The 22,472-nt window shown below is 35.2% G+C and overlaps 3 protein-coding genes, 1 long non-coding RNA gene and 1 pseudogene across 4 annotated transcripts in view; 1 reads left to right on the top strand and 4 right to left on the bottom strand.

Annotated features, from left to right (window-relative positions):
- Positions 1-1,767: 1,767 nt before the first annotated feature.
- On the bottom strand, positions 1,768-7,222 carry LOC111499201 (annotated as a pseudogene).
- Positions 7,223-10,232: 3,010 nt separating this feature from the next.
- On the bottom strand, positions 10,233-15,397 carry LOC111499122 (F-box/LRR-repeat protein 4-like). The gene is given in 11 exon segments (XM_023150604.1): positions 10,233-10,823; positions 10,937-11,087; positions 11,151-11,227; positions 11,729-11,921; positions 12,179-12,364; positions 12,686-13,092; positions 13,916-14,155; positions 14,921-15,218; positions 15,220-15,269; positions 15,271-15,330; positions 15,332-15,397. Coding segments are annotated over 11 exon segments (2,025 nt in total). The 3' UTR covers positions 10,233-10,526.
- Positions 15,398-16,255: 858 nt separating this feature from the next.
- Positions 16,256-22,472, bottom strand: part of LOC111498907 — an 18,183-nt gene continuing 11,966 nt past the window's right edge. Inside the window, exon 2 of the long non-coding RNA XR_002720876.1 lies at positions 16,256-16,437. This is a non-coding gene — a long non-coding RNA (uncharacterized LOC111498907). The remainder of the gene's footprint in view (positions 16,438-22,472) is intronic.
- LOC111498905 (calcium-binding protein 39) lies at positions 16,262-20,167 on the top strand. Its single transcript, XM_023150259.1, has 11 exons — positions 16,262-16,640; positions 16,791-16,955; positions 17,047-17,165; positions 17,349-17,423; positions 18,040-18,133; positions 18,235-18,294; positions 18,674-18,739; positions 18,832-18,930; positions 19,041-19,085; positions 19,630-19,732; positions 19,844-20,167. Exons 1-11 carry the CDS (start codon positions 16,518-16,520, stop codon positions 19,930-19,932), a joined length of 1,038 nt encoding a protein of 345 aa, XP_023006027.1. The 5' UTR covers positions 16,262-16,517; the 3' UTR covers positions 19,933-20,167.
- LOC111498906 (BI1-like protein) overlaps positions 21,222-22,472 on the bottom strand; it is a 3,193-nt gene continuing 1,942 nt past the window's right edge. Inside the window, exons 2-4 of the mRNA XM_023150261.1 lie at positions 22,183-22,296; positions 21,922-22,079; positions 21,222-21,604 (exon numbers count right to left, since the gene is read on the bottom strand). Coding sequence (XP_023006029.1) covers positions 21,398-21,604; positions 21,922-22,079; positions 22,183-22,296 — 479 coding nt within the window. The 3' untranslated portion in view covers positions 21,222-21,397. The remainder of the gene's footprint in view (positions 21,605-21,921; positions 22,080-22,182; positions 22,297-22,472) is intronic.

Here is a 22,472-nt window from a genome sequence, read left to right as displayed (position 1 = left end):
ACCACAATTTTTTTTTTTTTTTTTTGAAAATACTCGTACTTTCGTTCAAATTAATATATAAGATGTTACAAGAAATTCTATAAAATACAAATGAAAAATTTAATAGAGTGGAGAAGTATTTATAATAGAGGTCAGACTATTTATTCTTAAAATATATATATTTTTTTTCTATGCAAAACGATGAGGATATAAGAGTTAATACGAGAATCTTTCCCCATAATTAGGGGTAAATGATGGTTGAAAATCCTTTCACGTGAATGTTCAAAATCCTTACACGAAGAGGACCATGCTATATCCACTATATTTTAAGCTCCCATTATCGACTATCTAATTATTAAAAAAAAAATACAAGATTAATAGAATAAGGTAAAAGATGTTGGACCATTTGGTGTTTATTCTAAAGGCATCCCAAAATTTAATGAATGTTGCAATTTAAAATTAAAAAAAAAAAACTTTCAATTTTTTTTAATTAAAATTTGTTAATTTTGACAAAGTTATTCGGTTGCTAATTTCCACTAATTAAACTTCAATTTTTGAAATATTATTGAAATTAACGAGTTTATAAAATTAAATATTTTTAGGTTAAATTAGTATGTAAATTGATGAAAAATGAATAGAAATAGAATTAACAATATTTAACAAAGTCTAGAGTCAAATTTGATAAAATTGAAACACGAGCGTTAAAATGTTTAGACGAACCCTAAACCCTAAACCCTAAACCCTAAAAATTGTTTTCCCTCAAATTTAAGTGAAAACAATTTTTAATTTAGTACGAAAATTTTGCCTAAAGGAAAGTAATTTCCCTAGTGGCTCACTTGGGCTTTCTCTTCACTAAGTTGCTGACATAAAACGCTGTCGTTTTGTGGTAATTTTGTGGGCCTTCAAACCCCATTGGGCCCACAATAATGGGCCTGGAGAGAGAGAGATATATATATATAGAGAGAGAGAGAAAGCCATATGGAAAGTAATATTATAATGGAAATAGAGAGTGTTAGCAATGAGGGCATCACGTTCCCTCTGTTCCAAACCCAAAAGTTCAATTACTTTTTCCAAAATCCGCCATTTTTCTCACGAGGTCTCAACTCAAACCCCAATTTAGATTTCTCCTTCTTTCCTATGAATATTTAACATCCAAAAGGGTGGCATTGCCCACATCTTGGAACTCTAAATAAGAAATAACATCATTAATAATAATTACGTGTAATAAGTGTGCATTCGTGTTGGTTCAAACCATGTTTATGGTTGCATGTCAGATGTTCGAGTTAAACATCTTTTACCTGCTTCCATCTTAAATAGGTCTACTATTTCATGCTCTATTAATTCGAGGGTTTATGATCGTTCACCAAAATCATGTCTAGACTCGACTAAAAGACCCCAAAATATACTATAAGAGATGCGACTAGTCATCAATTCTTCCTACATGAATTATAAGCTATGATGTTTCTTTCCTCTTGAACTCTTTTTACAAAAATCTCTCAACGCTCACATTTCCTTAAACATTCCTCACAAACGAACAAACGTCGATATTTTCCGCGACGTCTAAATTTCTCACGATAACATAGTCGCTAGGTTAAAAAATAAGTGTCACACAATCGTTGCCCCTGCTACAATACTACAATTGTGACAATAAGTGCATCTCCTGCCAGTAAATTTTTCGAAAATATATATATTTTTTTTTAAATACCTACATTATATAGAATTAGAAAAATAAGTTAAAAATACTATTTTGACCCTGAACTTTCATATAAATTTTATTTCAATTTCTTAAAAATTAAACATAAATCTATTTTCACTTTATCCACTTTCAAGCACTTGCTTACAAGTTTATATCGTCCAACAAAAAAAATAATAAAATAAAGCACACGCATTCTAGATAAAATGATTTACAAATATAAAAAGAAAAGGATAAGAAAGGTTTTAAATACAAAAATTTAGACATAAAAACATATCACTTGAATGTTTGGGAACCATAAAGGAGGACACACTATGAAAGTTCAGGAAAAATATGTTTGGATTATTAGCGTTTCTAAGATCATTTTCTCTGATCTTTGTTCCTTCTCTCTATGTGAGCTTGGAAGCAACCTACTATTTATCGATAGGCGAAAACAGACAGTTATTTATTGACTACTTCGGCTTTCTATTCTATTATGGCCGGCTTGGAGACAGAAGTGGAAGACATAAAGATTTATAAAGGTACCGAGGCGTACCTTAAGAAGGCCAGAGGCTGATTGTGAGGGGCACCAGATGACCATCCAGGCAGACAAGTGCAATTAGAGGGTACCAAAAAGCTTCCCTGCATGCACTGCTAACGAGAACAGGACAAGCAGGTAGGTGCACACTGCTTCAAGATGAAAATAAAATATATAAATAATCTATTAACAAAAAGAAAATAGAGCACAATGATTTTGGTGTTCTTACGTAATCATTACATTAGTTTATGTGTCTATCTTCTTACGTGACAAATAGAAGCGGGACGAAGGTCAATGACATGAAATGCACGATGCGGCGGAAAAATATGAATACGTATATTTTCAGACAAATTTGTTATACTAAGACCCACAAAAACACGTATGGATTCTTTTAGATGGTACAATTTCATCCATCTTCAAATAAAATTCCTATTATCTCAAAAAAAAAAAAAAAAAATCGAGAAATTTATTCGATGAATACCGCCTAATAGTGAATGTCTATTTTTTTAATTATTAAATTAGAAAAGAATGTGAATTATAAAAATTTGCAAACAAATAAGTATTTAAAATAATTTTCGAAACAAAGACGTACAATAGGAAACAGGAGTAGAGTGGTAATTTTACCCTTATCTTGCGCATGGAGATAAGTTCAAGCACTCACTAATTTGGCGCTAAATTGGAGTAATTGACGCCCGTTTTCAGCCAAACTCCGTCGGTGCATCGTCTCTTTTTCAAGAGCACATTTTCCTATCAAAATATTAAGACAATGAAATGACTAATCAGAACACTTACAAAAATTTAGAATAATAACATAAGAATCCCTACAAAAATTATAATCTCAAAATCTTCGTTTCACGCGTTTGCATAAAATATATTATAAATTAAATTATAAAAGAAAGAATATTAAGATATATTTTATAAACAATATATTCTCAAAATATTATATCTCAACATTTCCCTTCAAGTTGAAGAGGGTATGTTAATCACATCCAACTTGTCTTTATGAGTGTAGGTCAATAACACTCAAGTTGTCTTTGAGAAGAGAGTGCATGTCAATAACACTTTTGTCTTTCCAGTACAGAAAAAAGAGAGTGTAGATCAATAACACTTTTTGTCTTCCCAGTAGTGAAAATATCTGTCAAGTTAACTCTAAACAAGTTGTCTTTACGAGTGCAGGTCAATAACACTAAGTTGTCTTTGAGAAGAGAGTGTAGGTCAATAACACTTTTGTCTTCCCAGTAGTGAAAATATCTGTCAAGTTAACTCTAAACAAGTATTTGCTGATGATCTGGACACATTGGTTGACCGCCTTTGGTTGGTTTGCATTTTTAGACTTTCAAGAAATTATAGAATTTTCAAGAAAGATGCAAAACTCAGAAATAAACTATCTTTGATTGGTTTGCATTTTTAGACTTCTCAAGAAATTATTGAATTTCCCAAAAATATGCAAAATTCAGAAATAGACCGCCTTTGATTGGTTTGCATTTTTAGACTTCTCAATAAATTACTAATTTCCCAAAAAGATGCAAAACTCATAAATAGACCGCCTTTGATGTATCTCAGAACTTGAAGAGTTGCTCCTTGATTTATGCATAAATGATTTACTCCATGATGGGTAATTTGTTTCATTTAATTTGATTGAAACAAGTGAATATCTTGATTGACCAGAGTGATGAATATAATAAGAATATATTAAATAAACATCCAAAGTTTTGAAGTTGGATAATAACACCAAGATCGGTATTCTGGATCACTTGAGAGGTTGGGAAAGAAAATACAAACATCTTGAATATGCTACCTTTGAGCTTGGTGAGAACTTTGAAGATTCTTATAACATATTCTTGATATTTGATGATCGAGAACAGTTTGCTAATCACAGTTCTCGGTCTAATAGAATGATTGAGATTCGAAAGCAATGACGGTGGTTTGGAAGCGGTTGAAAATAGGAAATTGTGGTTGTTGTGATACTCGATTGGACTTTTCACGATGGATGATCGTGGCTGTAAAAGCTTCACTGATTGAGTTAGGGTTTGACTTTGGCTCTGATGCCAAACCCTAAGAGGAAATTTTGATATTTAAGAATACCAAGATTAATGCTATGATACCATATTAAGAATGAGAAATAAAATTGGATCGAAAGTATTGAATAGGATACCAGACATAAGAAAAATATAAACTAATTAAATATTGAGAATAAAATAAAGTATATTATAAATCAAATCATAAAAGAAAAAATATTAAGATATAATATCTAAGATGTATTCCTAAATAATATATTCTCAAAATATAATATCTCAATATATACGCTCCTGTAAAATAAGATTTGAATGCTAAGAATACAAACGAGCAAAGTTCTACTCACCGAAAAGATTTATCTGTCAGTTGAATTCTGCAGCAGCAATTTGTTCGTTGACCGGTGCGTCAAGTCTTGAACAAAAAATAAAATTCATTAAGGATATATATGATGTATGTATGTATTTGATTTGTCCTTTTTAAGTTGTGGCATTTACCAGTTATATTTGTTCCGAGGCAACAGACGGACACTTATCCAAGGTGTTCCACAAACTGTAATCCCCCGAAGTTAACCTGTTCATTTAATAATGAAATGAATAGGTCACCAAATTTTTTTTAGAAACTCAGTAAACAGGAACCAGACAATTATTATAGCAAACAGGCAAGAAATGCTTTTCATTTCATAATAGGGTTATTTATTTATTTATTTTTTGAAGTTTTGCAAACTTAAACATGGAGTGTTCTTTGTAGAACAGTGAAAAAGGCATTTCGTAATCTCTTTTTTTTTTTTTTTTTAATCCTCTTACCACATGAATCAAATACTACACTAAAAAATGTAGCCCACTATAGTAAGATTACATACCTAAAATCTCAATTGGAGATTTAACAGCAGGATAAATGCTGACCTGAACGAGTAAAAAGGTTTAAGGAGTTGAGGAACAACTTTCAGTTCCATATGGTATAAAAGGAATGTTAAGATCACACAACAATGCACACACTCGATCTATATGAACATAAAGAATATGAGAGAGAAAATGCAGGAAAAATATTGGCTAAAGGTTTATACCGATGACTTCAGTATATAGAGAATATAGAGAAGGCATAAAGTATATCTTCAAAGCACTGACTAGGGATATATATATCATTTCCGTTTATATATATATATAGCTTTAACAGCCACCAATATGACCATTTTCCATATATATATTTTTACCCTCTATAATAATTCAACAAGCTATAAGTAACTCCATATCCAAAACAGAAAACAAGCTATCTAAGGGCGAGAGGGGAAAATATGACAATTAAAGAGTAAATATTCAGGGCATTATTGGAGGGTGGTAAAATGGATGTTAAGAAACGAGCTATCAAAAATGCTGTAAATGTACTTAAGATGGGGATGGAATAAATCTGGGCAAGTACTCTGAAAAAGAAACTTCATTTATGTCAACTAAATCTAAAACCATACTGATTTAATATCTATATGTACTGATAAATGCATGCTATTGACAGTCGAATCCACCCATTAGTACTGTCGCAACGAGTGGCCTAGCTTACTAAAGCAGGATAAAATCTACATAGCACAATCAGAAACTCACAGATTTAGGATCGACAGATATTCCTGATAATGATGCCCCTAAAATCTTGAAGGATACCTGAAATCAGAATCCATAAAAAGTAAGCGTTTGAGTCAACTTGCTATACACTGTCTCAAACTGGTACCAGCCAACCATCATTAATCCTAAATATGGGATTACCCATCTACGAGATGTGCGTTCAATGCCTAAGTAGACAAAAAATCCCAACATACCATCAGACAAGCACAGATAAGTAGGCCATTTCACTAAGTATTTCCGCCTTGTTAACCACACGAAGATACTTATATAAAATCATTTTTTGATGTCTTGATTTTTAACACGAGCAAAAGGCAAGAGGAAGAGGAAGATGCAGAAGGTTTCACGCCATGGCATTCAAGCTATATCTATAGTGGAATTAAATCATACAAAAATTACAATGGGTTGGAGAAAATATTTTCAAAACCATGATCAATCCTTGCACAAATTCAACATTCCATCCATTTTTGAGTTGTTATATATATATTATATATGTGTGTGTGTGTGTGTGTGTGTTAAACTCGCTGAAACACCCATCTGGAGTAAAAGTATAGAAACTCGCGAACCATGGGGACAGAACATGTTTACAACATTCTAGGATGGCAGAATAAATGATAATGGCAGCAAATATATGATAATGGTAGGAAACAATGAGGTCATTCAACTTGCGATGAGGGGAGAATGTTGGCATGAGAACTTTATAACAAGATTGAGCTCAAGTCTAAGCAATGAAACGTTGTAATGCTTAATAGTACAGAAGACGAGTTTACCTTCGCATAATTGTATGCCTGCCAGCAAAATGGCTCCTCTAGTTCGACTGGAGGAAGATTCTTACTCATTTTCTCCATTAAAAATTCCTCAATACGGACCACATTGCTTGCGCTTTCAGCCTCGACATCATTATCTGCCTCCTCTACACTAGAAGAGGCAGAACTTGAAGAATGCAAGCTTTGGATTTTCCAGGGTGAAAAACCTAATAGTTCCAGAAAAAGTTGCCTCAACACTTTTTCCCAAGAGCCCTCGTCCACTTGCTAAAATTTTCCACTCAACTAAATGCTCGGTAGTAGAAACTGTTCCAATTGAAGGAGTTCCATCGAAAGATACAACCCTTCTTCTAGGAAAAGGCATAGTCACAGTACAGAATTCCATAGACAGAGGAGCTTTATAACCTTCCATCAGGCACAACTTGAACAAAAAAGCACCTTTATCCTCAGAGACCATGGATAATTGGTAAAATCCTTTAACAGGAGGCCAAAAAGCACACATTGCCTGATAACGCATTGAAACAAAATTACCAAGTGGGGGAGGAAACATCACAGCTTGCTTATCTATGCCATGTTCAGGAAGTTGGGCACAAGGATGGAAACAGATCTCCTGCACAAACTTGCATATTGTTTTACGTGCCTGGGTTCAACTAATGGCAACACAAGAATGGAATAATAACTCTTTATGTGCTAAGGGGCCATATAAAGATGGTGTCCCACTTCACATGAAGTCCAATGACATGTCGGGTAACAGGGCCATCAACCCAAGAATCACTTCCCTCAGATAACTGAATAATGCGAATACCAAAGCCTCATGCAGATCCCTCTCTGCATATAGACGGATTGGTAGCGACGAAGAGAGGGGAGGATGAAAAGGAAGTACCAAGCACTCATCACATTTGAGCATCCAACTTCAGAAGAGAACTTTCTTTATATGACCACAAATTCTTTTTTCTGAATTTTGACGAACATAACAACTAATTACAGCATATTTCCATAATTCTGTTATGCATTCAGCCTTTGTCAAAAGCAATAACAGAATACTTTGTGAGAACAAGATTAAACCAGACACATTGTGACGACAAAGATTTGCATTTACTAAATCATGAGACCATCAACACCTGTTAATCTACTGCACGTGGTAGATTGATATTACATTAATTGATGACAAAGAATAGTGAGAAGAGAACAATACTACACACACACTTACTGATGACAGACAATGCCTTATATTTAGCACATCCTCAAACCAGTAACACCAGAAAATCTACTGTATGTGCTAGCTAGATCGATATTACATTTAGTGATGACAAAATTTTGGGAGAATAAGATCACAGAACACACTTAATGATGACATAAACTTGCTATAGATTGATATTCCATTCGACGCACATCACAACGGTGACATAAAAGCTTGTGCACTACAACTTGGCCATCGACTTAGTAGAAAGGAAGGAATAAATTACATCCTAACTAGTTTTTGAACAAGCAAAAAAATATATAGGAGTAGAAGTGAACAGTCTCAACAAACCTCTTCTTTCTCTCAACAAACGCAGCAGCTAACTCCGAATCATTCGGAAGTACTGGAGACACGCTAGACGTGAGGTCGTCTGAAATACGTCTATCATTCTCGGTCTTGCATGCTGTTCGCCACCGCCTCTCCACCACTGGAAACCTCCTGTAAAGGAAAGCCAAAAGCAAACTGTATTTTCGTGATCTCGCGTTGAAGAAGCAGTTAGAGAATCAAATAAAGGTGGAATCTCGGATTAGGCCACTGAAATATGAAGAAAATAACATTATTGAATATACAACCACATCGTTTGCCTTGCAGCAATTTTTCTCGCATTCAACCTCAAAAATATCCACCGAAACATCAAAATCAAAAGCTAGGTAACAGTGAGAGAGTAATTCTATCTTTCGAGTACGATTCCATGGAAAGAAGAAACAAGTATTCATCAAACAAAAAGACATCGCTAATTCGAAAGGAAAACAAACGGAAAAATTCTAAAATAAAAAGAAAAGATCAAGCTATTCAATTGCGACGCCACAGAAATTAAACATGAAACTGAGAAAAGAATAATCCAAACAACGACGATTCTTCTTCGCGCACTCAAGGATAATCAGATGAGGAAATGATAACCTGGAGAAAATAAAAGCGTCGAAATTGCTGAAGATCCAAATGGCTCTGATGCCACAACCATCAGGCACTGGCCTCTTCTCCGCGACGGGTGCTCAATAACGGTTCGAAGAATGGCTTATATAAGGATGGATGCAGAACGAGAGGGAGCGGTGTTGTCTATTGGTTTTGCAACGGGCAAATGCATAAAAAAAGAAAATTCCAAATTTAAAGTAAATTATTTTGCAGCAAAAGTGAAATTTTCTATTATGTTGAGTTATAGGGAAAATTAATATTTTTCAGCCAAACTAAATTTAGACTAATCAAATTATGACCTGAAATTTAAATTTAAGTTAATATGGCGTGAATAATCCCTAAAATTAAACCATGCAAATTTAATCGTGGAAATTATTAATTGATTAAGATATTATTAATCAATTAATTGAGTTCGAGCCCCATTTTAATTTTAAACATTGTCCAATGTCTTTTTCAGACTGTCACATATTGATCACGTGCTTAGTGTCACAATCGCACTCTTGTGGCAATGAGACAACGATTATGCGGCACTTGTTATAACTCAACGAACAAGTCCGCCGGTGAAAAATTCAAACTTCACAAACAACGTTGGCACATGCTCGAGCCTTGAGTCACATTTGAAAGAAATATTTTTAGAAATACGCTAAAAACAATTTTTAAAAAAACAATGTTATAAGCTAAAAGCGATTAGACAACAACAGTTTTGATAACACATAACCCAAATAGAAAGAATTGACAACTACGCATATTTCCTTACCATACCTACCATACTCCTGTATTGACACAATATGAAATAATAAAAATTTACTTAAGATGAAAGCATGTAAAAAAGACTTTAAAACGAACATGCGGCCAATGGTGTCTTGGACAAACACGACTGGGATGCACCCATAAACAACACCTTAGAAAACATGATTATGGCACTTAGCAAATAGAGTTATATGACTGAACCGTTTCTTGTAGGAATATTTTATTTAAGCAAATTGAACAAGCCTATCGTGACTCCCATGCTCCATTTCTTGAATCTTCACTTCTTTTTATAAAGATTCAAGAAATGAAGCACAGAAGTCTGGAATTTATTTAATTTGCTTAAATAAGATATCTCTTAATGAAATTGTTCTAGTGAATGATTGCAAAATATTTATTCACAACCATTCACGTGAACCGTTTCTTATAGGAATATTTTATTTAAGTAAATTGAACAAACTCCATCGTAACTTTCGTGCTCTATTCCTTGAATCTTCACTAAATATATTTAAGAGTAACGAAGCACGGCTAAGCAATTCATGCATCATGTCAAGATAGATGACCTTTTTTCCAACAAACCACACTTATCGACCTCCAATCGAACTAGGAGCACAAGTAGGTAGACAACTAGGAAAGATGAATCACTACTCTCACATAAAACTAAAAAAACAAGTAATGATAAAATATAATAGTAAAAAGATAAAAGAAGTAATACCCTTAAACCTTTGTTTAAAGAAGAATATTCATTCTTCGTTCATGCTAGAACTGAGGCATCAAGATCGCCGCTTGATTGTACTCTATAAATTATTATTAACGATGCTAATTAAGTAAAGCATCAATAGCTCTGCCAATATTCTCTCTTGACAAAACCATTGCTCCCATGTTGTCTTCTTTTGCATTTAAATATTACATGAAAGCTACAGCACAAAACAACAACTAATGGCAGCTGAAAAGTGAAACAATAACAGAATCAGATTGATTTACTGAAGCAAGAGAACGTCTTACTTGAACATAACCAACATGAACACGAACACGAACACGAGAATGTGATTTAGAGGTCCATGCAAAGGTAGGAAATAACTGAGCCCGCACGTCGTTTCGTTCTCTCACTCACCTTCCATTTCTCGACCAGAATTTTCTTTATGTTGGGGCAGCTAGAAACGACAGTGGCAACCCCAGCTGCGGTAATGCTGGGACAATAGACCATGTGACACGATTCAAGCATCGAGCACCCCTTCACTAAATGCATTATTCCTGCATTGGTTATATGGTGACAGTGAGACAGTACCACGTCCTCAAGCAAGGGGCAGCCTTCTCCTAACTCAGCCATTGCCATATCTCCCAAGTTCTGTCCAAAGATATTGATTTTGTTCGGATAAGTACTAGCAGATTCTGAAAAGTTCATTTCGACTGAAAAGTTCATTTCTAGTCTCGCCTTGAGAGAGAGAACGAGGGGCGTACCTCAAGAACGCTTACATCCAAGAAACTCAATTGGGGACAACCTCTAGCAATGGCTGCGATTCCGACGTCACCAATGCGGTGGCACCCACTAACATTCAGTTGATGAAGGGAACATCCCTTGCCGATGGCAATAAGCGCCTCATCGCCAACCCTACGAAAAATTAAAACCATGAGATTTTGAGGGAGGGAGGCAAGGAGGGGGATAAGAATGTACCTATCACAAAATCTGAGGCTCAAATCCGTGAGGAGATTGCAATTCTCTCCAACAGCTATAATTCCGGCATTCCCAATCTAGCTCCAAAGAAAACACTTCATTAATAGTGAAACTTCTTCCTTCCCACTAGAATGTCATATCTTAATGCAGAATGAATCTACAAATAGTATTCTTAATTATTTCGTATAAAGACCAGATATACGAAAATCAAATTCTATGGTATCTGAAAGTGAACACCCAACATTAAACTCAATAGATAAATTGTCGCCAACTTTCACCATTGTATGCGAACTACAAATTTTCGAAGTGTCACTGAGATAATCGATAATATAAACGATGATATTAGTTGTTCTTTATTTCTCTTTTTCAGAAAAAAAAAAAAACAACTAATTTGGGCAGCCATCCTGCTAAACTCAATCTAGTTATGATCACTAAGAACAGCAGTAAGACTAAAATATATCGATATATTTATTAAAAAAAAAATTGAAGCAAAAACTAGAGTGTAATAATGATTTATATGATTGATGCAGTAGACAAGAGAGAGAGAGAGAGAGAGAGAGAGAGAGAGAGAGAGAGACCTCATAGCATCGTCGAATATGGAGTTTCTTCAAATTTCTGCATCCTTTGGCTATACCGCATATTGCCTGATCTCCAATTTTCGAGCAATCTACCAAATGGAGAGCTTGTAAGAACTTGCAATTTTGACCAATTCCAAGAAGACCAGAGTTAACAATCTTTTGGCAATACAGCAAAGCCAATTCAGTGAGCTGGCTGCAAGATAGGGAAAATGAAGAGAGATTCAGATAGAAACAACAAAAACCAGATAATGACCAGGAGAAAAATTACTGTGATTAAACAGGAACGGCCATTGATGCACCAGTCAGACGCTTGCTATAAATGAGAATCGCTCCACGGAAAGAACCCACCCAACAATGAGGGTAATGCAAGTATTTAGATAATAAATCTAGACAATACATCCATTTGAATATTCTAGAATATTTTCAGGAGGAGTTGGAAAGAAACAGTACGGGCAAGATTTTCCGATGGACTCAAGTCCCATGGTTCCAATGTTGTGGCAGCCATTAACTTCAAGATGTGTTAGTCCTTTACAACCAGCTGCAACTGCTTCCAAGCCCATATCACTCAGGTAATAACAATCATTTAGAGTGAGATTCTTTAACTTCTTGCAGCCTACTCCAATTGCACGTAGTCCCCTGAATCATTAGAAAATGCGGGTGGGTAAATAAATGAAGAATGCTGAGATCAAGATTCTTCCTGATGCTGGTATCTGTCAACCATTAACACACCATAATTTGGAGAAGAATATAAAGCATAATGTTCAGTGCTCAATGAACTCAAAGGCTGCATCTGTAAATCTTAAACCAAGGGGAAAAATCCCCAAATACTATAATTCCTTGGCCTTCAAATAAGAAGCTGCTTACTCATAAAAGGGTAATAGATCATCATAAAAATGAGGTGTGTTAGAAATAATCAGTATTCCTTTTTTTAATTTTTTCTGTTTAAAAGAAACTTACTTGTCTGTAAATTCCTGAAAACTGTATAAAGCCAATAGTTCCAGAAAAGGACATAAGGAGCCTACAGCTACCAAAGCTTCGTCTGTGACATTTGTACACTGTAGCTTCAAAACTTTAAGAAGTGTGCATCCTTGGGCAAGAGAAAGCACCCCTTTGTCATGGATAACTTCTGAATCTAGCGATATGGACTCCAGATATTTACAGTGCATGCCCACAGCTTCTAGTGAGACATCCGTTATCTTGGCACAAGCAGCCATACCAAATGATTTTAATGATTTCCCACAGCCACGGGATAATTCAACCAAACCAACGTCAGTCAGCCCTTCACAAAAACGAAAATTTACATCTTTGAGTAGTTTACAGAATACCCCAACTGCAGCTACACCTCTATCCCCAACATAGCAACCCTAGGAAACATCAGAGTAGAACAAATACTTCTCAGAAGGGACATTGACCTATATTGTAAGTAACCTTGAGAATAAGAGGCATGGGTGGCAATGCATTGGGGAAACTATGATTATTATTGATACAAGCCTCCAGACATAGTTATTCTTAAAATAAATTCTGATTCAGTAAAGCTAGACATCAGCTAGCAATTCCAGCCGAAGAAACCCCACTACGTTACAAAATTCCAGTCAAAAGCCTAACTCAGAAATACTTTCAGCTAGTATGCTTATATATTGCCAGCTAGCTATCCCACTAGGATAAAGCCGTTGGTCACAAAAGAGACCAAGTTCTATAGTGGCAGTACTTTAATAAGTGAAGACCGTGTATAAGGTTGTGCAATCCGTCTTTCTGAAGCCATTTCGATATATAAATGTTAAATGACACGATGCAAGGGAATGGACATGCCAAACCATGATGGCCACCTTCTTACCTAGGATATTAAATATCTATCATGTTAGCTGTCACCAAATGTTTAGGCGTCACCAAGCATGAACACCCACAGTTACGAAAAACAAGAAGGAGAAAAGAAAAGAAAAGAAAAAGACGTGATGTGCCACCAAAATGAGTTGAGTTTCGAAAAGATAACTGCAGAACGCAGTAGATACGCAACAGTAAAAGACCAGGGACATGATTCTTGATTATCTGGAAAAACATCTATAACAACTATTTTTAGAATTATAAAGGGTTCTTTAAATGAATTTCAAGCTATCAATTCCACTAAAAGTCACATCCGTGATTTAGGGATTTTTCTTCCATAAATTAGGAAACTAGACTACGAATTACCTGTAGATCCAGAGACTTCAAAAATTTGCACTTCTCAGCAAGGGATGTCAAGCCCTGACTTGAAATGTTCGAGCACCAAATTAAGCTCAGTTTCTCAAGGTTCGGAAAACCTACGGAGAGGGCAATTAGCCCAGCATCAGACAGACAAGAAGACTCCGGCGCACCTTCAGTCCCAGTATTAAGAGTTGCATGATGTGATTTAAATGGCAAGCGCATGCCGTCATTGCGCCGTCTTCTTCCCTGCATAGACATTCCCAATAAAATTCTGACATCTTTACAATGCTTATTCAATTAAAGCTTAAAATTTTAGTTTCATTAAATGATCTCTTTACAATTAAACAAGCAGAGGAGTTAATATCATCACAAAAATGACCCAAAAAGCTAATGAATTGATCATCCAAAACAACCAACATAGTATCCATAATCCAGACAATTTAGTGGTTATAAGAACATTCAAACCCAGCACGTGAAAACGTTGCCACAACAAAAACCAGTACCTAAGGATTATAAAATGCCACGCCTATTTATGAATCTAGAAGATAGTAACTCAACAAACAAAGGTGATTTGTCCAAATCGAGGGTTCAGTTTGATGAAATTAAAAAAACTTCAAAGTTTTGACGCAAAAACCTTAGCAATGAATTTCAGCTCCCTGAATAAGACAGTTTCTCGAGCTCTCTAGCATAAGAGGATGGTTGGGTTGGCCTAAATCAAACTTGCACGGTAAAGTCCCCTATGTAACATTGAAGCACTCCGCCAATTACTCGCTCCTTTTCTTCTGACCTAAATGCACACCACTATTCCCCAACGATACGTTCTTATATGAGCACTATTTCAGTTCACTCTCCAAAGTACTCGATAAGCGGATCCAATTCTCCAACTACACACAATACACTCGTGAAATTAAACCAACAAGCAAAATTCCAATCCTAAAACTCAGAAATGGCATCATCCATAAGCCTAAATGAATATCAAGTAGACAATTGAGGTCAAAATTAATGGCTTACTGAATGAAGGGGGAGAGATATCGCCAAGCGCTCGTCAATGTGGACATTTTTTACATTGACGAAACGGCGAGCTAGGAGCTGAACAAAAAGGTCGGGGCTACCCGTTGCGCCAATTCGCAGAGTGGTTCGGCTGAGGCGCTCGAGCTTGAGCCAACGCCTGCAGACGAGAGAACAAGCATCTCGACTCAGCTTCGAGTCAAGGCACCGGAAAATCTCAACGATTAGTTCGTCAGGAAGGACCGTATTGATCCAATCATGGCCACGCATCGAGTACGATGAACTTTCAATCTCTCGTCGCTGATATTTCAGACCGGAATTTGTTGGCATCAGAAAGAAGCAGAAATAAACCGCGGGGAGGGAAATCGGAGGAAGGCATTTATATCTGGAGGATTGGTGGAGTCGGCGGTTTGGGCTGGAGTGGGAAATAATTAATTTACCATAATACCCTTGTCTCGTTGATAACTGCCAGCACGCCATGTGTCCACGTGTCCACCCCGTAACTTTCCCTTCGTCTCATAGGAAAAAAAATCAAATTAAAATATTATTTTTCCTACAAAACCAATTTTTTACTTTTAAAATTTATTAAATAATATCTCAGGGTAATTACGAGAATCTCATAAATCTTAAATATCAAACATAAATACAGGACTAATATTAATTATAAACGTCAAATATTTTTAATATTTATAATAATTTTTAAAATAAAATTATATTGTAACTCTGTTTTTTGAGTTGGTCGAATTGACCCAATAAAAAAAAATGTCTAACTACCGAATCAACTAAAAAAATCCACCCAGTCACGGTGGTTTGGTTTATAATCCAAATGGGTTCGAGTTCTATAATCATATGAACACTCCTAATGTATTATACAAAACTTTAAAGAAAACGACATTAGAATTAAAACACAATTAAACTCGGATATCGTTTAAAATTATATTAAGTTTTTTAACAAAAATAAAATTAAATTTGAAGTGTATTTATATAGTTTATTAAATGATTGAAATAATTAATAGTATTTAAAAAAATAAATAAAAATACTTTAAATGATTGGACAATAGAACTTAAAAATAAATAATAATAAAACCCACATAATTAGGCATTTATGTATTTACTTAATAGAATTAAAAGGGAGGACGACAATCGTTAGGTCAAACCGATGCATCGGAAAATTGACAACCATCCAAACGACGTCGCTTCAAATCTGTCCATGACAGGATCATCCAATTGGTTAAACCAAACAGCCCGCATTGTTCTTCCCTCGTCGAGTCCCATCGTCGATTTCGTAAGCATACGCTATACTCGGGAATAATAATAATGCAACGTTTTTCTTTTTTGGTTTTCATTGATTTGATTGTTGAAGATTAAAAAAATGTGAATGTTTGGTTGAAGATTCCGTCAGAATTTTACACGGACAATCGAATACGGAACAACAGAGAAGCTTCAGGAGGAAGACGAAGAAGAAGAAGAAAACTCCGACCAGCGCCGCTTCTGCTTTTCTTTGATTCGTTGCGGTTCTGCTAATTCTGAAGAATTCAGCAAAGATCGCCAGGGAAAAAGTTGAGGAACGACGGCAGGAACTTGATCTGTGCTATAAATCATGTCGTTCTCATTCTTCAAGCCATCAAGGCCTAAAACCCCCCAGGAGGTGGCCAGATTCATCAAGGACAGCCTTATGGCACTCGATACCAAAACCGTCGTCGAAGTTAAAGCTCTTGAAAAGGTTAGTCTCATTTCCTCGCATTATGTAACCAATTTTTCTTTTGGTTGGGGATGATTTGGACTTACTTTTAGGTTTACAAGAATTGTTTGATGAAATTCCTTTGCCTCCAAATCAGAGGTTATTAAACATTTGAATGATCCTTTGCCTCAGGCTATGGAAGAAGTTGAGAAGAACTTCGTAATTATGCGATGTATGCTTATTGGAGACGCGGAGGTTGAACCGAATGCGGATCAAGTTTCACAGCTAGTGGAGGAGATATGTAAAGAGTGTGTTATCGATCTTCTAATTCACAAATTGCCTGTTCTTGGATGGGAAGTAAGTCATGTCTTAACATTTCTTACAGTTAATCGCCAGGAAAAACGTGTATCTTAATCATTCTTCAGATTGACAATGTTTCTTAATGTAGGCAAGAAAGGACCTTGTACTTTGTTGGTCCATATTGTTGAAACAAAAGGTTGGCACCACTTATTGCTGTGTACAGTACATTGAGAACCATTTTGAATTGTTAGACTTCCTCGTTGTGTGGTAAGTTCAAGAATATCACTTCCTGGATTAGTTCATATCTGTGTCAAGTCATGAATAATTTCTCTTGTAGACAAAGGGATGATTTTGTATAATTGCTTAGATCATTTCTTGGGAGGTTCTATACAAGTTCATTACTACCATTTGCAGTCTGCTTACTGATTTCCCAATACTTATTACCTGCAGCTATGACAACAAAGAGATTGCTGTGAACTGTGGAACCATGTTGAGGGAATGCATTAAATTTCCAACTCTCGCAAAGTAAGATGCATGTTCTTTTTTCAAACTGACCGTCAAGGTTTCAACAATGTGCTAAAGTTGGTGCTACTTTGTTCATCGATAATAGGTTGATGCTACTTTATAATGTACGAAACGAAATTCTACAATGCAGGGAAGTTCCGTAGTTGGTCCTTGCTGACAAGATTGTTAGGAAGTATTATACAAGTTTGGAGTAGAAAGAACTTGTTTCTCGTAGTATGGGCATGCTTTACAGTCTAGAAACCTTATGTTTGCATATTTTTTACATTCTTTTCCTCAAATTTTTGGCACTAACTACTATCATTCCTTCATTCTTCATATTTAATAATCCATCGCATAGTTGCTGTATGTATTCTAAATTGCCCCAGCCTCCAAGACTTGTATTTGATTTTCATGTGTCTTAAACCCATTTGACTAACTCTGTTGAATACATACCCCACTTTTAGAACGAATTACCTTATGAATTCGAACAGAAGGTTACACATGTGAAATCTTTTAGAGAACTCAACGTGCGTGATTTTCCAATCACTGCAAGTTATTGTTAGATGAGAAAGTTGTCATTTCAGTTTCTAAGAGGGAGTTCATTTCTTCACAGTTTATTTTTGTAGTGATTTCTCAGATACATATTGGAGTCTGCATGTTTTGAATTGTTCTTCAAGTTTGTGGAGTTACCAAATTTTGATGTTGCATCGGATGCATTTTCTACTTTTAAGGTTAGACATAAGTTGCTGGTATTATATGTTTTCTTTATGATGCAAAGTTTGTTAGATTTGATATCCATAGTGCAAACTTGAAACAAGTGCATTTCTGGCAGGACCTGCTTACCAAACATGGAAATATAGTTTCCAACTTCTTGAGCGCTCATTACGTTGAGGTACGTTGTTTCGTTTCTTTTGACCATTTTATATGTATACTCGGTTAGACTTTACTCATAGTCTCAATTTTGCCACTTCTAATGTCTTAATCCTTGTAGTTCAATTTGTTTCACCTCCATTCTTTCTTAAATATATTGATTTAGCCCAATGTTAATCAAAAGCGACTAAATCCAAGGACTGGATTTCCAAATCGACCTGTATAGTGTTACAAAAATAGCTTATGATATTGTGTAGAGCCCTGCTCTTCTGGGATAGAAATAAACATATTTCTTTGAGTTTATTTGCTCCTGGTTCGGAAATATATCCCTCAAGTTATTACTATTTGATTTTTTTTTTATGACTCCGTTTTTGGTCATATAATGAGAGATTATTTTCCAGTTCTTTGACAGATATGAAACACTCCTGACATCTTCCAATTATGTAACTAGAAGACAGTCATTGAAGGTCCACTCTCATGGCGGCTTTTTAATTTCCTTTTATATGACTATAAGCATAATTAGACAATGTTCTGATGACAAATGTTTTTTTGAGCTCAGCTTCTGTCAGAGTTCTTACTGGAATCTCCAAATTCCCAAATAATGAAGCGATACATTCTAGAAGTTCGGAATATGAAAGTGATGATGACTCTATTAAAGGTAGTTATTACTAGACTACTTATAGAATTTATCCAATTTCTTCAACAGTTGCTAGCATTCTTTTCCATGGATGCTCAAGCATTTTCCCTAATCTTGGCTTTTCCAAGCAGGATTCTAGCAAGAACATCCAACTGTCTGCTTTCCACATATTCAAGGTATTGAATGCTGCTCTTTTTTTTGGACTTTGGTATGCCCATAATTATTACCTTGTCGAAGGATGTATTATCGTCGTAGTCGCCTTTTCTTTGCATCTTGCTGGTTTAGCAACCTTCCAATTCAGCACCTTGAAAATAGTTCAAAAAGTTCTGTTGTTAAGTAGTGACATTAACCATAGCATGAAACTTCAATAAACATTCAAATTCTGAACATTTTATATATATATTTGGGATCTCTGGAGTTCCATGACCGCATTATGTTTCCATCCCCGGAACGTTTCACCCTCTCCTAATCCGATTCCGAGTGATGTGAGGTTTTCAATTGTTTCTTTTTCAACCTGGAGGCTTGACTTCAGAGATTTTGGATGTCGCTGACAAAAGTTCCTTCTCAAAATGGTGGGAACCATTGTGATTTCCTACTAGATTATCACCATAGAGTTTAACAGAAAATGGAAATATTTAGAATATGAATAAGGCAATTGGTTATATGATAGCCATTGTATAATGGCTATAATTTGGATAATTTTGTCCAACTTTTTTGCAGGTTTTTGTCGCGAATCCTAATAAGCCACGCGAAATCAAGGTTATTCTAGCAAAAAACCACGAAAAGCTTCTGGAATTGCTTCATGATCTCTCTCCTGGGAAAGGTTCTTAGTTTAAAATGGCAGAATTATTGTCACATTATACGCTCTCTTCTTAAATGCTTTGATGCTATGCTAGTTGAAGTTCATTCATCATGGTATCTGATTTTATTACAGGTGCTGAAGACGAACAGTACGAAGAAGAAAAAGAGTTGATCATCAAAGAAATAGAAAGAGTTTCGCGGCTCCAACACCTTGCTCGTTAAAATCGTTCTCCCACGTCGTGCTTTATCCCCCCGAAACCATGCCTGTTGAGTGAGTTTGCATCTAAAATGCACGAGAGATTGATTATTTGCCAAAGCACAAGTTATTAATGTATAAGTAATTTTCTTTACTGTGAAACAATGTTGTTGCAAATTGCAAATTGAAGAAGGTGTCTGTAATTAATATTGCTTGAAGGCACTTTTCAGCCAAGAAAATGCCTGCTCATCTCTCAAGTAAGTGTCAATTGCTCTCAACGTTCTTCTAAGATGCAAAATACAGGTCAAACAAGAAGAGAGGAATTGCTGGTATTGCAAGGAAACCGATCAGATTTCCTTTTTAACTGATCATTTGGTTGCAATTTACCAGAAAATTACTAGACCAGAGGTTTAAAATGGGAAAGAATAGAAAGGATTGATGAACTAGGTAATATCAAATCTTTTCATTTCAATAGAACATTCAGAATTTTTTTTTTTTTATTGATGTTTAATTACAAGTTTATTCTTCAAATTTTAGAATATTCTTACTTGTAATTAATTCATAAATTTTGATATACAAATTGGTATATATTTGATATTTGAATGTCAATTTTTTAAGAGAAAACTTCCTTCTCGTCAATAGACTCGAATATAAAGGAGTGTAGTTTGTTCGATAATTTCCTATCTCTTTATCAATGAGAAATTTAGATATTTCAAAATTTAGTAAATATGCGGATGATAAATAATGTCCTCACTCAAACCAAGACATAATTATTTGAAGAACGTTTATTTGAAGAACGTATATGGAGAACCTTATCTCTTTATCAATAATCGTGAATATGAAGCACAATCAAGAACAGAGACAACGAAGCTGTGCTGTGGTAGTTGTTTGACAGCTTCTTGTTTGATAATCTTATATCTCTATCAATGAAATGTTTGAATTTTTCAAATCAAGACATAACTTTTTGCTCATTTTCAATATCAAATATTGAAAAGAGCAATTCTTAGAGCCTATTAAACATTTATTATTAAATATTTAAAAAGAAAAATCGGACATCAATCAATGTCTAAATCTCAACAACGTAATCAATCAATACCCTTTTTCTTTAATTAAAGAAAAAATCAACATTCTCTCAAATCCGACTTATTTTAATTTTTAAATAGCTGAATCTAACAAATATCATCCAATCCCAATTAATCCTTTTCTGAAGGGGCCAAAGAAGCAAGAACTCGGATCAAATTCGACCAAAGTATGAGGTCAAGAATTTACAAACAAAGCATATGTATATATATATATATATATAACACAGTTTAGGTGAACACATTGAACTAAAATATCAAACTTCATTCAGTCAGAATAAAAACTAAAAGCAAACAAGAACGTTGTTCAGAGTATTATGTACTATTTCACCAACAGTTATTTTTAAGCATTTATATAATAAAGCAACCGCATGCTGGAAGCCTGAGTTCAGGTAGAGAAAACTCTGTCCACCTAATTGTCTCCCTGTCTCAGCATCCGCAAAATGGTCAGGAACAAGTTCAGGATATCCAGATAAAGAGTTATGGCAGCCCATATGTATTCATCATATGTGAAGCGCTTGATCAGATTGTCTGTATCATATATAATGTACCCCGAGAAAATTATCGCTCCAATTCCACCGTAAACGGCAGTGGAAGTAGGACCGAGAGGGAAGAATGCCTACAATACACAACATAGCATACACTTATGAGCTAACAATTTGGTTGAAGTTCAGTTAAATTCTATCGTTTTACCCGGCGAGGTAAAAGTGATAAATATAAAGCTAGAGTCAGTTGGGCCACTGTAGAGTAAAGGGGCAGAAAATGACCTGAATGAAGCTAGTAAGAACGAGGATCATTAGGGCAGTAAACACTTATGAGCTAATGATTTGGTCGAAGTTAAGTTAAATTTTATTGACGGTACCCAGCGTGGTAAAAGTGATATATAAAAAGCTAGAGTCAATAGGGACACTGTGGAGTAAAGGGGCAGAAAATGACCTGAATGAAGCTGGTAAGGACGAGGACCATTAGGGAAGTAAACAAGAATGGTCCAAGATAGCTGAAGTCCTTGCCCTTCTTTGAGGCCCAGAAGGTGTACCCGGTTAAGGAAGAAACTACTGCTGAGGTCAAAATTAGTGCTTCAAGCACTATCCTTCCTGCAATCACCAGCACAGAATCATAGATTTTGATCAACACCAGGACATTTAATCAAGCTCACATCGTATTAGCAAGTCTGAACAGTTTACTGTAGATACTAACCATCGGTGTTAGCACAGCTAACGCCAACTGTGAGGCTAAGTGTAGTCGTAAAAAGTCCGAGGAAGACGAGGTTCAGAGGGTGCTTCTGCCTATAAATGTACATGGGCCATAGTACTGCAAATATTTGGAGTCATTGAATGATATTTTACCATAATGTTAACTAAGAAATGAAACAATTCGCATAAAAAATTTGATGGAAAAATAATGTTTTTGGAATGGAAGACAAAAAAAAAAAAAAAAAAAAAAAAAAAAAAAAAAAAAAAAAAAAAAAAAAAAAAAAAAAAAAAAAA

Source organism: Cucurbita maxima, unplaced genomic scaffold (assembly GCF_002738345.1).
Source record: "Cucurbita maxima cultivar Rimu unplaced genomic scaffold, Cmax_1.0 Cma_Scf00026, whole genome shotgun sequence".
NCBI classification, from domain to species: domain Eukaryota; kingdom Viridiplantae; phylum Streptophyta; class Magnoliopsida; order Cucurbitales; family Cucurbitaceae; genus Cucurbita; species Cucurbita maxima.
This window is presented reverse-complemented; position numbering and strand designations above follow the sequence as displayed.